The 16,600-nt window shown below is 38.9% G+C and overlaps 1 protein-coding gene across 1 annotated transcript in view; it reads left to right on the forward strand.

The window, feature by feature from the left end:
• NEK1 (NIMA related kinase 1) overlaps positions 1–9,308 on the forward strand; it is a 47,589-nt gene extending 38,281 nt beyond the window's left edge. Inside the window, 6 exon segments of the mRNA XM_086611711.1 lie at positions 103–317; positions 2,937–3,091; positions 3,975–4,186; positions 6,298–6,431; positions 6,704–6,836; positions 8,853–9,308. Of these exon segments, the coding sequence (XP_086467837.1) occupies positions 103–317; positions 2,937–3,091; positions 3,975–4,186; positions 6,298–6,431; positions 6,704–6,836; positions 8,853–8,866 (863 nt within the window). The 3' untranslated portion in view covers positions 8,867–9,308.
• The last annotated feature ends 7,292 nt before the right edge of the window (positions 9,309–16,600 follow it).

Here is a 16,600-nt window from a genome sequence, read left to right on the forward strand (position 1 = left end):
ACAGAAATGAGTTAGTTTTATTCACTTTAGTTACCTTTTGCTTAAGAGCTTGGGGGTTTTAATCTATTCAGACTTGTGACAGACTGTCTTTTACCACATCAGAAACTTGTTCCAGTGACTTTCTGCAACCTGAACCCTTATTCCGGAGGGTAATACAGCCCACAGCTGTACCAACAGCCTCACCAGTCCTGTCAGCTCAGTCTTCACAGGAAGAGCCTTTGTACCTCGTTCACGTTCCATATCACCAGCAAAAATAAAGGCAAAGTTCATTGTTGATTGGACTTTCTACGGGGCTTTTTGATGCAAACGACCCAAAGGCAAGTTTAAAAAACTAAAAAGGAATACTTGTTTTCCTGTTGTAATACTATTTTCTTACTGAGTCTGGGTGAGGCCAGAACAGCTGGCATAACTGCTTCAGCAGGCGTTTGTGTTTGTCAGCCGTGTCTGCCCTGCAGTGTGACTGCACTGTGTTCGTTTTATCAGCAGGACTTGCACAGCAGTGAGAGGCTCTGGTTTTGCCATTCAGCGTTCTGTGTCCAGGTGTTTGTGGAGGAATGCCACCGCTCCTCTGAGACATAACTGAGGCAATTCCTAACTTCCTCTATCTGCTTTCTTCCTTTTGTGCGCTTTTCAGACTTACTGCTACCTTGCCATCATAAACATGAACACTGAACAGATCAGCAAAGGTGTCCTTTAATTTCTGGCAACCAAGTGATTGTTTTTTTCCTGTAACGTTTAACCAACTAGCACAGGTTCTGGCTGTGAAGCAGGAAGACTGAAGAAGAGTGAACGGAACTAACTGCTTTCTTGAAGGCATTTACTGACCAGCTACGTAGGATAGAGTGGCAACTCACAGTCTGTGAAATGAGCGTAGGATGGTGGAATGTGGTTTTGACATGAATTTAAACTATTTTAAGAATAGTTATGGAACTAGTAGGTGAAACAGACTTCTTAAATTATGTGCAATACTTGCCTGGGTTCCGAAGTGGAAAGTGCATAGAAGAGCAGCTGCTTTTTGGAGAAAAGTTGGTGGCAAGGGTTCTCTTGAGACTTGCACACCTGCGATGCATTCAGTCAGTGTGTAGTAAATGATTTCCTAGGTGGTCAAACGCCAGATAAGGAAGAATCTTTCTTCTTTTGACTCCCAGCCTTTTTTGGTGAATGCATGAAAGAGGTTGCACTATTGATAATTAATTGAATATTGAATAATATCTGTTGGTTGATACATTGCTAGGAAGCATAATACTGTGCTGTTTAATAAATAGTGCTGTTTGCATCTGTGGGAAAATAAGGCTGCTTGGCAAGCTTGCATCTGTTTTCACAGATCCATATATTCACATAAATGTATTTATGACTCAAGTCAATTTCAGATTTTCATTGACTTCGCTACTTTATGAAGCTGTTTATCTGGCAGCTGGACAATGACTGCAGAAAAGCTAACTTGTGAGTAGGGGGAAGAAGAAGGTTCTTTGTACCCTTATCAGATTTGGAAAGTAATGGATATGCTTTATAATGAAGTTCTTCGGTGTACCAATATGAACTGCTTCAGTGTGTCACTTGTTGCTGCATATTTGGCACGTGTTCTGGCCATAAGTGTTTGTCACCACAGCACTGTTAGCGCAGTACCAGATGAGCTCTATATAATAGCAGAGAGCTTGGAGAGAAGCAGCAGGTGCAGTGTTGTTTCTGCTGCAGTAGGCCTGATGAAAGAGAGCAACAAATGCCCTTTCCTCATTTGATTGCAACAAGAGGACGTTCAATACTTTGCACTGTCTGCAAGTGTAAAACTTTCTGGAATTTCCCCAATATACCTCTGCTGCAGCTCTCACCCGGAAACTAAGGAAACCTTCAGCAGCGGGAAGCAAGGCAGACAGAGTCAGTGTCTTAGCTGTAGGCAGGTCTGTATGCTAACAGAAATAGGCCGATAAGAAAAGAAGCATTTTTCAAAATACCTAGAAACTTTCAAATGATGGGGTGAAGTCAGTCTTCTAATGGTTCCTTCACTTTGGTAGTAGTGGTCAAAAAGGGTGGTTTTTCCTTTGATGGAAATAATTTCTGGCCCAGTGCTGACAGACCTTTGATATTTGAGCATGTATGTGAATACACTGTGCTGGTACACATTGCAGCTGAAGAACTGCTTTTTTCATTAAAACGGAGGGGTTTTCATTAGGAGCAAACACTGCATGTATTCAGAGCTATGCTGAAGGAAGGTGAGGCTAATTGCTAAAAATTTCTTAGTGCCAATTAAGACTTGTTTCTTGTTTCGTTAATACTATGGTGAATATTTAGTATTCTTTTGGTGTTCTTAGCCTTCTTAAGAGAGAGATCTGGTAGATCACTGAGCAAACAGTTACTTTCCATCTTCCTTTATTTCCATTGCAACAGATGACTGTTGTAATTTGAACTTCTAATACTTCTTGTAATGAACTTCTTTCTAATACTATGGAACTGCCTTGAAATATACCATAAACAAAAGTTACTGTTTTCAGTGAGCAACCTAGAGAAATAATAAAATGTCGTGTTAAAAAATACTCCTTTGTCAGCTATTTAAAATACTTCTAAGCTGAAAGTGATTGACATACATACATGGTAAACAATAGCATATAGATATTATTTACCTACTGCAACATTCCTTTTCTTTAGATAGCTGTCAAGGTAATAAACAAGTCTGCACAAAATCAGAATTTGTATGTTAGTTGATGTTCTTAAAGCTTCTCAGTCACTGTAACCTGTAAAGGCAGAAGGAATGCTTTCCTTTTAGCCGTGAGGCAGAATTCAAGATGTCAAGTTTTCAACAATCAGAGTGTCTGTGCTGGACATGTTATTTTGAAGTTGACTCTCAAATGAAAAAGGACCCCCAGAAAATCTCAAAGTATTTTGTAACCTTAGACTGTCTTCAGTATCGTTACCAAACAGACTTTCTACTACCTTTGCAGATGCTGAGAACGTGTTCGCTCCCGGATCTTTGCAAACTGTACAGAACTTTAGTGGATGTTCCCAGTGTAGCAGATGTACAGCATCAGCATAATCTTGAAATAGATGATACAGAAGATGAGCAAGCCAAAGAAGGACCCTCTGATTCTGAGGACATGTGAGTGTATTGAATTTATCAAGTATTCCAACAGGCATCTTAAATCAAGAATATTTTTGGTTGGACACTTAACAATTATACGCAATATACCAGCATGGGATTTTTACCCAAATTTTAAAAATCCTGTACTGAATCACCATTTATTTTGAGTCTTGTTCCAGAGAACTGAGAAGTTAACAGTATGTACTGCTTATAATAGCTCTCAGAATTTGCTTTCCAAATTCCATCCAAGATGCTATTTTGTCTGGCTTCTGTGTCTTGCATTCCACTGAAGCAGATCAAAGTTGATGCCTACCACTCTTCCAGAAATGAAGATTTCTTGACATTTTCTTTCTTCTTATGTTGTGGCAATCTCACTCGTGTCTTCTCTACTATGGTATCGGGATGTCCTTCATGTCCCCCAGATTCGTTCAGAGGCTTCAAAATCTGACCCTGACTCTTGGCTATTCCCTGCAGCTTGGGTAGCCTGCAGAGGTGAAATCATCTGGTGTATCTATTCTGATGAGATCTAGATCTCTTTTTGCTTCAGACACGTTTATCTGCATTGGGAATGTCATACTTACCACAGTCCTATAGTAGTGCACAAATAGAAAGATTTTGACATTTTCTTACTAACTAAGTTGAATAGAGGATCTGTCATCATCTTTCTACGAAATGCTCTGATGTCTTTTTAGCTAATCTTTGCTCCCTGTGTCATGCATGATATAGTGGTATCAGTGCTGCAATCATGTTGGACTGAGGACACAAATATTTGTCACTCTTTTTTTTTCCTCCAGCTACATTGGCTTTCCAGTTTGTCGTCTTAACAAAAGAACTGGGCTCTTCCTACAGGGTTTGTCTTGTAAAGTATTAATTATATAACCTTTATATCACTTTCTTTTAGTATGTTTGGGGAGGCAGATACAGATTTGCAGGAACTCCGGGCCTCAATGGAACAATTGCTTAGGGAGCAGCCTAGTGAGGAATTCAGTGAAGAGGAAGAGTCTACTTTAAAGGCTAATGTCATCGAATGCATAACACATGGTACAGAGCTGGATGAAGGAGATGAAAATAACCCCAGCAGTGAAAGTGCACTTAATGAGGAATGGCAGTCAGGTATAATTTCTATTATACCTGTTTTATAAGTTATTTATGGATGTTAACTTGCAGAAGAATGTTTTTCCATTTTAGACTTATAATGAAATAAAGCCCTAATTAATCATTTTTATACAGAAGTTTTTTTTAAAAATCATAATATTTAAACTTTCTGAATGTTAAAGTCAACATCTAAGCAACATTCAATGTTACAAATTAAACGTTGGCTATTTATTGGGCAGTGATTATAAGTCACTTCTCTAGTTGCCTAGAACTTGTCTTCAAGGAAGATCAAAGACTCTGTGCACGTCATATGTTTTGAATAATTCATGACTGCAATGTAAGAGTGAAAATGAAATAGCAATTGACATGACTGGAGTATCTGGGATCCAGCTTACGGTACAATTAAGTAATTTAACAAGCAGTCAAAAGGGACATGAAATTACTAACCTTGTCCTTAGCCCAAAATAGCTGTTAATGCAGTCAAGCTAAAAATGAGACAGAAAAATTTATTACTGCTTTCAGCATTTTGCATGAGCTATACACAGTGGTGTCCTGAAGTCTTAGTTCTGTTTTTTAAATTCTGGTTGAAATGTAAGTATTTTACTACTGCTGTAAAATAAAGTACATTTAGAAATAGAAGTATAAAAATATGTATAAAATCAGAAGCTAATCTAAAACATAACTTTTGTGTCATTTTGGTTGATTGAAGACAATTTTAAACAAATTGAAAATCTGTAAGATATTATTTGTACAATACAGTCCAGGTAAAATTAACCTAAGTAATACCATCATCTTTCATTTTTTGGCAATGCTGACGTTATACACTGATAACATACAGTACTGTCTGTTTCTGTCATTCTGTTGTTGCTGCAAGTGTTACAGTATTTGGTGTCAGTGTCCCACCTTCTGCGTTCATGGTATTTCATAAGAATTGTGGGTTTCATGGCTGGGGGTGGGGAGAGAGGCCTTCAAAACTCAGGGGAACAGATGGAACTTGAAAAAAAATCTTTTCAAGATCCAGAAGTTAAATAGAGGATTAGAAGTCATCTAATATACAACTTTTCTTTCAATTTCAATAGTAATTTCTTATTGATGTGACTGTTGAATCAGGGATATGGCCCAGTCGGGATGATACCTTACGCTAGTCACGTAAAGGAACTGAAAGCGGTAGCGGTTTAGTACTAACTCACAAAGTCTGGGACCTACCAGGCAACGCTGTGTATTTTTTTTAAAGATTCGATAATATAAACTCGGAAATCTAAAAAGTTGTATTTTTTTCGCCCCTGGGTAAAGTGCTTTCATCATTCAAATACTTGTTTAAGGAAGTATTTTTCTTAGGCAAAAGCAGTTTGCATCTTATAAGAGGATTTTACACAGGGATTCTGTCTTGTCTTTTAAAGCAGATTCTTTTTTTTTGTTAAACTTACCTAATGTTCCACGGTTATAAACCTATTTTTAAGGTTGCTGTAGCCTATAAGCAGCATCATTGTGGCTTCTCTCATGTGTCTTATTGCACCAATTGGCATACTGAATTTGCAACACGAAGGAGATGCACTCATAAAAGAATGAAGAACTTTGTAGCTAAATTAGTACTGGGTTTTCTAGACTTGCTCCATGGAACAAGATGCATCTCAGACCAGACATTAAACAACTGATTCTTAATACATGTCCTTATTTTCTGATAGAAGACAGCTGCTTCATTAAGGAGCTCTTTTCCCTCGAGTAGGACAGCCACTGAACCCTGCATCAGTTCCACCTCAGAAATATGTGGAATGGTTATATGGAACTTGACCTCCTAACATTGCTTTGGTAAATGAAAGTCTGCTTTAAGGCCATTCCTTGTTTTCCTTCAGTTAGGAATACCCTTACAGTTAACTATCAGAGTGAGGTTTTAGAGGAGATGACTAGATGCTTCTCATTTGGGATTCAGAATTTCTTTGCTGTCAGGGAAGGGACTGTTCCTATTTCCTTGCAGGTGGTTCAGAACATCTGACAACATTGTGCTCCTGAGCTCACCTGCTTTCACAACATTTAGAGGTCTGTGTGGATATCAAGTTTAGGGAGGCAGAAAAAACATGAAGAATTTAGGAAGACTGAGGAGGTTTTACTGTTGTTTCCTTTCTTTACAGATAATAGTGATGGAGAGATAGCCAGTGAATGTGAAGAATGTGATAGTATCTTCAGCCATTTGGAAGAGTTGAGATATAACCTGGAGCAGGAAATAGGCTCTGATAAATTAATTGAAGCTTATGAGAAAATAAAGGTTTGTGGAATAACCTCAAGTGGAAAATATTTTAAGAAACAAATACCTTGGGCTGTTTACTGTGCCAGTAACTATTCGCATCGTGTGACTAGAATCAATGCTTATTTCTTTAGTCTTTTATTCTGGCACATTAAAATATTACCAGAGAAAATGCCATGCCTGTGGATTAAGGAGGAAAACTGGGTTTAACCATGAATTGCATTTAGTAAGTTTGAACTATTTAATTCCATACCTGTTTTAATTTTAGCAACATGGATTGTCCTTTCTCCCAGGCTGTACATGAAGATGAAGATGAAAATATTGATATTTGTTCAACCATAGTTCAGACTATTCTTGGAAATGAACACAAACACCTGTATGCCAAAATACTCCACCTAGTAATGGCAGACGGAGTCTACCAAGAAGGTAATCTCGGTGTATCCTGGCAACTACGGTTTGTTCTTTCTTGGTTACATACAGTAGGTCCTAATATATTTTTAAAACACATCTATGCTTTGTTACATTGATTGACTAAATTGATAGAAATATTTTTTTCACAAAGGGTATTTTCATTCCTGCAACAAAACATGACAAACTTTGATTACGCATGCTGACCACTCTGATGTAACAGTATGTACATGCACAGTCAACCGTAACAGCAGTTGTCTTATGAAAGGTGCAGTGTAATTAATTTATGTGGAACAGTGACGCAGATTGGGAAGATGGAAGTCTAGAATAAAACTTTCAGAATGCAAAACAATTTTATCTTAAGAATTAACGATTTTCTAGCTAAAATAGCATTGTTCTTTCTAAAACTCTACTTCTAACGGGTTGCGGTATCACTGCTTTTCTGAAAAGGAAATTTCATGTGGCTCGTTATCCTATAGGTGTCATTTTTCAGAAGAACTTGATGCACAGGTACCATCCACGTTAGTTTTCAGGTGGCTCAGTAATACCTGAGGAGAATTTATCTTGCTTGGGAGCCTTGCCTAGCTTAGCACAGATTACTGGCCAGACAGAGAGTTCCTGGATCTTTCAGAGTCACTCTACGAAATTCCACACAGACCACTATCAATGAGAAATGGGTTTTGTTGTGTTTTTTTTCTCTCATGTCAAAAATTCAACTGCAGTTGCATAATTTTAGATTACTAATGACAAAAGTCTTTACTTGAGAGAAAAAAAAGAAATCTAAAATCTCTATTATAATTTTTATAGAAATCAGAAGCTTTATATATTAGCTTTAGAAATGTGCGCAATGATCACTATTTAATACATTTCAATTTTGAAAAAACATTCTAATGCATGTTAACCAACATCTACTTTCTGCATCTTTTAAATCTTTTACAAATATGTTGTGATAGCAGTGGATAAAGGGTCAAATAAGATTACAGCTTTCTGTGGTTTTTATGTGTCAATGCTTGGGGGGAAAAGGTCTTAAACTAGTTTTAAAATTCTAATATGAATTACATTGTGTCAATTTTTCTTTGCTGTTGATATAGAGCCACTCAGTAAGAATAACCAGTACCATGCTGTTTTCACAGTTATACAAGTATTTCAGAAAAGTGTCTGAAAAAAATTTTTTCAACCACTATTTGTTGATTTAATGACAGAATTGGAAAGATATATTGTAGTAGTTCATTTTTCAAATGTCCAAAGGACTGATAAAGTAGAAGAAGAAAATGGTAACTGTAGTGTTGTTCCAATTTCTTTCCCTTGCCACTTCACCTTAAGGATATTTTAAAACTAGCACTAAAAGGCTTAAATGACAATTTGCTGAAACGTTGGCTACAAATTGTAAGCTGTTGTCTGAGTGAATCTATTAAAAGAAGCTTTCATCTTGCAAAATGCTGATTAACAAATGGCTATTTTTAATAGCTTCAGTTCTAATTCTGTATTTTACAAATCTCTTGTAGCATGCAAAAATGTAAAGAGAAGTTCTTTACATTTCAGACATTGAAAGTACATGTAGTACTTTAGTACTAAAGTACATAAAGAACTACATTTAAAGTAGTTCTTTAAATTGCAGACATGTAAAGAAAAAATCCTATGCTAATAAAGGTGAATAGAGGACAAGTGACAGTCAGAAGCACGTTCATGAGCTTCTGTCTCAAAAGTTTTATACTCTTCCAATAAGAAAAGTTAGAAAAAACATCTGTATTGCTCTTTACTAAGAGGATGGCTCTAACTGAAGCAGGCCACTTGAGATGAAACTGTCTTAACTTCACTACTCCAAGAAAGTTGACATGTTGTTCAGTATTGGTACACATAGTGCTTTCAGGGCAGCTTCGGTAGCAGTCACCTCATTGGTGACTGACTCAGTGAATTCCTGTGTTATCGCTTACTAAATTGTGGCTTCTAGTTTATTTTGTAATGCCAGCTTCCTGCTGTGTGTGTTTGTCGCTTCTTCTCACCCTTTCTCTCCCCCTCTCCTGCTTTTTACAGGTAATGATGAATAAACCTGACTCAGGAAATTCCTTAATGCTGTACTACATATCGATGTTTGGAGTCTGCACCGCCAAATAACAAATTGTAGTGGAGAATATAGCATGGGGCAGGAGAAGCAAGATTTCAAAAAGGAGTGTTGATTGTATGAAAAAGAGGAAAAACATGCCTTTTAAAACCGAGATACCTATACGCTTCTCTGTGTGTACTTGCATATGTATTCATTAAATATTAGATACCCAAAATTAAAAAAAAAAAAATAATCAAAACCCAAATCTGTAATCTCCCAAATTCCAAAAGAAATATATAGAGGAACACCTGTAGATCTTCTGATACAAAACTGAGACCTATAATGTAAAACAGTTGGCTCGTACGGTTAAGCCATTGGAAGCATTACTGTGCTGTGAAGTACCCACACCCAGTTCTTTCATACTTCAAATAACCTCTCTTCCCAACTACATAAAGAAATTCATTTTTATTGACCTTCGTGGTTATATTTTAATAGCATCTTAATCTAGTGGTCCATCTTGAGTATTTTTCTTTTCTCATAATAAAAAAAATTGCTGTACTTTGAAGCTGAAGGCTTCTGTGACTTTTTAACCAAGGCAAACTGGTACTTCATCATTGAAATGTGTGGGTTTTTTTGAGATTGTAAAATGCATTTGGAGCTAGAGTACTTTTTTCCCCAATATTTTTCTTCCTCTTCCCCTTCCCCAGCCCCTTCCCAAAATCCCAAGTATTTAGCTGTTTTGAATTTTGTAATCTGGTCAATGATAATGTAGTATGCTGTTGAATTGGAAGGAGTGTGGGGTTTTTTCTAAGTTTAATAAATTCCTACTGTTACGCTTATGGCTCCAGCAGCCTCGGGGGAAAATGAAATATTGGAGGCACAAGTGCTATGTAATGCTTCTCATCTTTTGGCTCATGTTTTGTAGCTTGATTTCTACCACCTCGAAAGAAAAAACAGGTTTCTTCTGACCCACATTTCCTTGTTCCTCCTGTCAAAACAGTACTATCCAGGGCAGACACTAGGTGTACTGTTGTTTTCCAATCATCATGTCTGGAACAGCTTTATTGGCTTACTCATACAGTAAGTCTCTTGTTACAAATCTGATGTGCTGTCAAACATCCAACTGCCCTATTGGAGAAAAATTATTATTTTTTTTTCCAGCTACAGCCAGTCACAATCTAAAACTGTCAAAAGTTACTTTTCCGCAAAGTAAAACCAAGTATATATATATATATTGTTTAGAGCTGCCAAAATATGTACATGATTTTTGTATAATTGTTTTATGGTGTTATTATTAAAGTTTTGCCCACTGAAAAGTGTTGATTTTTTTAAAACACTTCCAATTCTTAAAGGTAGACCAAACTTACTCTATTTCAGCTGCATCCTGGGAAACTGCAATGAGAATAAAATTAATAATCATAAATACCTTTAATATATTGATTTTTTTTTTTTATATATCTTTATTTACTTGGTAAACACCTCTTACTTCATCTGATGAGGAAGTACGATCATTGTTAGAAACAGTGCTGGTTCTGTCCTATGCTGCTTCTCTTCTTCTCCTTCCTTCTATTTTTTCTTTTTTTTTTTAACCTCACACAATAAATTTTGGGGCTCTTCCCAAGGCATCTCTTCCATTCCACTTCTCTCTGAATAGGTCATTCAGCAGTGAAATGTTCCTCATGAGCTACATCATCAGTGACATGTAGCAAACCCACTCTAAAGACTTTATTAAATGAGTCGGCATTATTTCCCTTTTTCAGGCTTGCTTTCAAATCATACCTTGCCCACCTTTTGGGGAAAGGGAGGAGTGAAAACCTTTAGATTTAAAAGAATATAGATTAACCACATGGAAAGAAGAAAATATACCAACTGGTACGTTCTGCGCTCTATGGTTTTAAATTTTCTCAAGGTGATACAGTCTTATTGAAGTTAAGGGTTTAATTATTTTTAAATTGAAATTATATCATTATTGACATTCTTCATTTCTTATGCAGTGTGCTGGCTTGCTTCTTTCCATAAGAAAAATGGACATAATCTGCAGACTTCACACTTTACAGACATTGAGCTTTTTATCAATTAATGATTTTAAAAAATATGCATAGATTGCACACAGCTTTTCAAGAATAATCTTGAAACCTGCCAGCCAGTACTGGACAGCCTTGAAATCCCTCAAGAGCTAGTTTAAAATTGACATAGTAAATAAGTTTGTTTGCTACAGAAATACTTTTGTCTGAAATTTTAAATCCCTATTTAATATGCACTATAATGACATCTAGGACAGTGTGACTTTTCAGGAGGATTTATTGGTCTGTGTGTAATCACTTACTGAAATGAGTTGAGCATTTGGCTTGTATAAGTATTACATTCACTACAAAGAATTTTCTGTTGTAATTCTAGTAGCAAATTGAGATATAGAATGCTATTTTTGGCACAAAACAGACTTTGTAAATTGTTTCACATTAGGGCCCTGGCCTCAGTCTTTCTTCTTGACCCCTGAAGCCAACTGTAGTTCAGATGATAAATCTTTTTAAACAAACAAACAAATCAAAAAACAAAACACACCACAAAGAAACAAAAAACCACACATACACCCCTCCCCAAAAATGCAACCCCAAAAACCTAAACCCCTTATGCCTCATGTGCTGCCCTGCAGTCCATGACACCGGAATCTCCTGGCTAACTGCAATTTATACCTGTATGAACACCTCGAGTTTTCTGACCTTTTAACAGAAAGGAGTAAAAGCCCAGCAGTGAGGCAGAGCTAGAGAGAATGTGTCTTCGTGGCCTCTGGCCAGAAGATGGAATCTTGACTGCTAAGGGGCTGTGTTTTGAGGTGAACAGGTACGGTCATCCTACCCCAAACATTGGTGCCTACAATCTTTTTCAAAGAACAGAGCCTGGAGAGGCTTTTGCCCTTCCGTTTGCTAAACTTTGTGTGTGTATTGGAAGTTACTGCTAGAAGGTACTTGGGAAAAACGTGCTACCTGTTTGGGCACTGGGAACCAAAGCAGATCACGTTTCTGTGGTCTGATAAGCGAACAGCTGATTGAAACAAAGTTCCAGTGTACTGTGTTCCTGACGAGGTTCTCTTGCTCCTGAGATGCCTACATCATTTGTCAGTAACTTTTATTTCAGCTTTTAGCGCTCCTGTCTCCCTCTTGCTCTGATTTGTGCACAAACGCTGTATGTTTATTCAAACATGCATCCTCTACTCGCCCCGTTGTTCTCAAGCTTTACAGCCTTGCCTAAATCTGCTGAAAACTGACAAAATATTTTCGTAAGGCTGTTTCTTTCCCATGTGCTTGCAGGGGTAACCACCCCCTTTCAGACCTCTTGACTGTCCTCAGCTCCGAGCCGAGCCGTGCGCGGCCGTGCCGGGGCGCCGCGCCGCCGCCCGGTGGCAGCATAATGGCGGCCGGGGCCCGCCGAGCGGGGCCCGCCCCGCGCTCCGGCTGCGGGGCTTTCCTCCCGCTTCGGTCCATTTACGGAACGGATCCTCGAGGAAAAACTACCCCTGGGGAGCGTGCTGTGGGGGTTGGAGGCAGGAGGGCAGACGGCGCTTTGCTTGGGAAGGTGAGGGGGAAACTGGTGCCCTAGGGGCAGTCCTGAAGCTGGCAGATGTGGAGTCCGAATCGGCACGGAAATCCTGAAGTTCCTATGATTTACAAGTGTTTCCTTGTACAAGGCCATGTGCTGAAAACCCTACGCATAAACGCAAATCTTTGTGTGTTTACAAAACGCTGTTATTGACAAATAGTTCACAAGTAAAAAATACAGAGACATATCTAGAGCTCACCCAGCGGGGTGACAAGCCTGCAGAGCGAGCGCAGCTCCTCAGCTGGTAGCAGTCATGCAGTCCTTACGCTCCTTTTCCTGCAGGATGGGAGATGGCATGGCACGTCCGGTTTCCCCAAATGACCAGCTGCAAAATTAAATAAAACAAAATACGACACTTTCAGCGCAGTTAAGATGTTGTGCATGGTTGGGCTCTGGATCGATCTTCCGGAGGGTGGGGCAGAAGTGGGCCCCTCACTCAACTGCTGATTTGACTTTTACCTCTCCACTAACAGCACCTCATCAAGGCTCAAACGAAGCACCTCATCAAGGCTCTACTTAATTTCACTAACTGATAAACCCAAAACAAATATAGAAACCTGATTTTTCAAGCCTTTAAAACGTTTTTCTTCCCAAGTAGTTATGTGCTTTCTGAAATCTTAACACGTGATCATTTGTGAGCCACGTAGGCTAAAATTTAGCATAAATCAGAAACCAACGGTTACCGTTCCTAGAACGTTTCTTTTTGCCATTTTTATCACAGCAGTTTAGATGAAGCAATTCACACAGTTTAAGTACTAGTGTTAAAATCCATAAAGAGCTTCTTCCTTTAAACTAAATTTGTGTGTTAATGCAAACACACTTCAAACGCATTTCCAAGCTGATATGTTCTCCCGCTGAGCTGATGAGTTCATCAATTCAAAAAGTAGCACTTTGAATGGTTGACTTGTGCAAGAGTCTTAAAAACGCTTCTTCAGCAACGAAAACCTTAACTGAACTGCTTCCATAAAGATACATTAGTTTGTAGTTACGTGTGAGACACATATATAGGAGTTCAGCTGCTCCTGCTAAATTGCTTGCCTTGAGCACCTTGGATCTGATGCACTCTTCCAGATTTTATTTCCAAGACATTTTTAAACCAAGATGTGATTTAGCTAATTCCACTAAGTCTCTTTTTAATGATATAGTTTAAAAACTCGCAGAACCAAAGACTGGGAGAATTTTTTCACATTAGCTGCACAATAAAAGCCAAAACCACGCGGGCTGCACAGTGGGAAAACTCCAGTGAGGAAGCATTTGCTTAGTTTCAGGGTGGCTGTGACAGTTCTTTCACAAGTCATCCCTGAGGTTGACTGTAGGGAGTGTGAGGCTGGGGCGGTGCATGAGTCACTTCTGCTTGGCTGATGGATGTTCCCTCAGGGACCGCAGTCAGCCAGGAGAAAACACAGTTCAGTTTTAAATGGCACTGTGGCTCAAGCTGATGCAGACGTGCTCTGGGGATAATGGAACCATCTTCAGGTCCTTGGCACACCTTCATTTTTGCTGTATCCTGCAGACAGTCCTGACAGTAATCTCTTCTCTAGGGGAAGGGATGAAGTATGAATTTTTGCTGTGTCCTCAATATCGGATAAAACTTCCCCAGATTCGAATTTCAGGCAAAAACTCTGCAGTTCTAGCTCTCTTAATAAAATTTCAAATCTCAAGCAATACTTCAGGGATGCTGTTCTTTCCTCCTATCGCCTTGTGCATCAGCAGTAAAGAGTTCTCACTGCTCTTTATTTTATTGCTGCTAGAACTATTTAAAATGTCATCAGAGTAGTTTTGGTGAAATAAGGTATGTAGCCTTTTTCTGAAGCAGCGATTGATTTGATGAGGATATAGGAAAGACAGAAAACTTGGAGATGATGTTAGCGATGAGCCAGAGCACTCTCTGTTGTGGGGCTGTACCAACACGACCACTGCTTAAAGGGTCAGTCAGTCTCCTTTAATAAACTGCTATAGCTGTTGTACTTCCTCTAAACTCTGGTTCGTCCTCTGTATTAAGGTGTAACAACTCTCTATCAAGATGTCTAAAAGTAATAAAATGCATCTAATTTACCACTATTGTAGCGCACTTAGTTGATCCTTTCCCACTGGCATTAGTTTTGATAACTTACACGTCACTTTGGAGTATTTTAGTCTTGTTCTTCAAACTTTGTAAAAGAAACTTGGGAAAAAGAACCCTTCCAGTACCTGAAGGGGGCCTACAAAAAAGCTGTAGAGGGACTTTTTACAAGGGCATGTAGTGATAGGACAAGGGGCAATGGCTTTAAACTGAAAGAGGGGAGATTTTGATTGGATATAAGGAATAAATTTTTTACATTGAGGGTGATAAGGCACTGGAACAGGTTGCCCAGAGAAGTTGTGGATGCCCCACCCCTGGAAGTGTTCCAGGCCAAGTTGGATGAGGCTTTGAGCAAGCTGGTGTAGTAGAGGGTGCCCCTGCCCATGGCAGGGGGGTTGCAACTAGATGATCCTTGAGGTCCCTTCCAACCCAAACCATTCTATGAGTCTATGAAAATCAAAAGGTGAAGATTATCACGACAGTTGAGCTGCTCAACAGAGTAAATTTGGACTTAACGCTGGATTTACTTTTATGCCTTTTTAATTCTAAGAAATATTAGTATTTTTTTAGGTTTTCATGCTTAACAGTTTTAGTAAATATATATGGAGAATTATTTCCATAGCAATAAAACATCTCTAGTCTGATTTTTAGCTGTTAATAATATTGCAATTTTTTTCAGCTGTTGAAGAGCCTGAGTGCACTGAATTGTCTATCCTGTTCCCCACGGACTTTAGTACATCAGTTAATGATCACAGTGCCCTGAATAACTTAACTCACTGTATTCTCTCAATTGACTGCAATGCCTCCTTTCCTCGGATGACCACTATTGCTTTCTCTACACTGGGCAAACTTGTTTGTCCAGGAAGAGACTCCAGCAAATTCTGACTCTAACGGTGGGGTTAAGCATTGCCAGCTGGGAAAGGGAGCACAGTTCAATCCTGGCCTGTGACCTTTGTTAACCATGCAGTGATACTACAGCAATTAGTCTGCTCAGATTGGTAATGGATAGATTTTCCACCATAAATACCAGTATCTAGCCATAGATACAATAGCAGAGTATGGATGACCACATTTGTAAGGCCGTCCTCCTCCCAGTAAAACTTAAAGAAAGCTTGACTCAAATCCCACTGTGATCTGTTAAGATGCTCCTGTTCTCAGCCATCTGTTCTGCCCCTCTGATGATGATTATCAGGACCAGCAGAATGAAACGTGTGCCCATCCTTATGCTTCAGCATAAAGCGTAGCATCGTTGATCAAAGTGCTGAGAAGATGGGTTTGAGCCAAGTCACTGGACTTCGAGCTGCAGGATACCAGCACATCTTCCGTTCTGCTTATTCTGCCACAGTGGAAGCGATCTCCATCAGAAGGATGGGGTATAACAGATGGAGCTATAACTTAACCACTTCGTAATAGTTCCTAAAGCTCATGTGCCAAGGACGTTGCAAGACTGCTTGTGCAATGTCAGTAACGTAAATTTATGTATCAACACACAATGTGAAACAGGCCTGCTGAAGAGCAAAAGCTGAGAAGTGTATAACGTCTATCTTGCATTAATCAAGTCATAATGTACTTATTTAACACTATTTTTGTTTTCACTTGCTGGCAAAACTCCCCACAGATGTTTTATTCTGCCTTACAGCAGTTAAAAAAGTGAGAAGTGTATAACCGAAATAGTTTAAAAAATCTAGTAATTGTGAAATTGCCCATTTTAACATTATGATAAACCACGGGGGCTTGCTGGAGGGATCACACTAATCCACACTATGAAACAGGTCAGATCCCTTCCTACAGTCACTAGCTTTAACAAAGCTGGTTTTGATACCTCAAATTGGGTATTTTCAGCCTAAATTCAGAAGCCTTCCACACAAGGCCTGTAAGATGCGGGGTGTCTGTCCTGCCTCTCTGTTCTGTACTTCTGTCTCAGTGGCATCTGAGAAATATGCTGTCACTTACATTACTCTGATATGCATGGAAATTGCAGGCACCTCATTTCTGGAAAGCAAACACTGATGCTTTTTCACCCTTAGGGAACTGTATTTCCTTGCCACAGGACAACAGAGAGGTCAGAAGACTTTGTGA

Source organism: Tauraco erythrolophus, chromosome 5, assembly GCF_009769465.1.
Source record: "Tauraco erythrolophus isolate bTauEry1 chromosome 5, bTauEry1.pri, whole genome shotgun sequence".
Lineage (NCBI taxonomy): Eukaryota > Metazoa > Chordata > Aves > Musophagiformes > Musophagidae > Tauraco > Tauraco erythrolophus.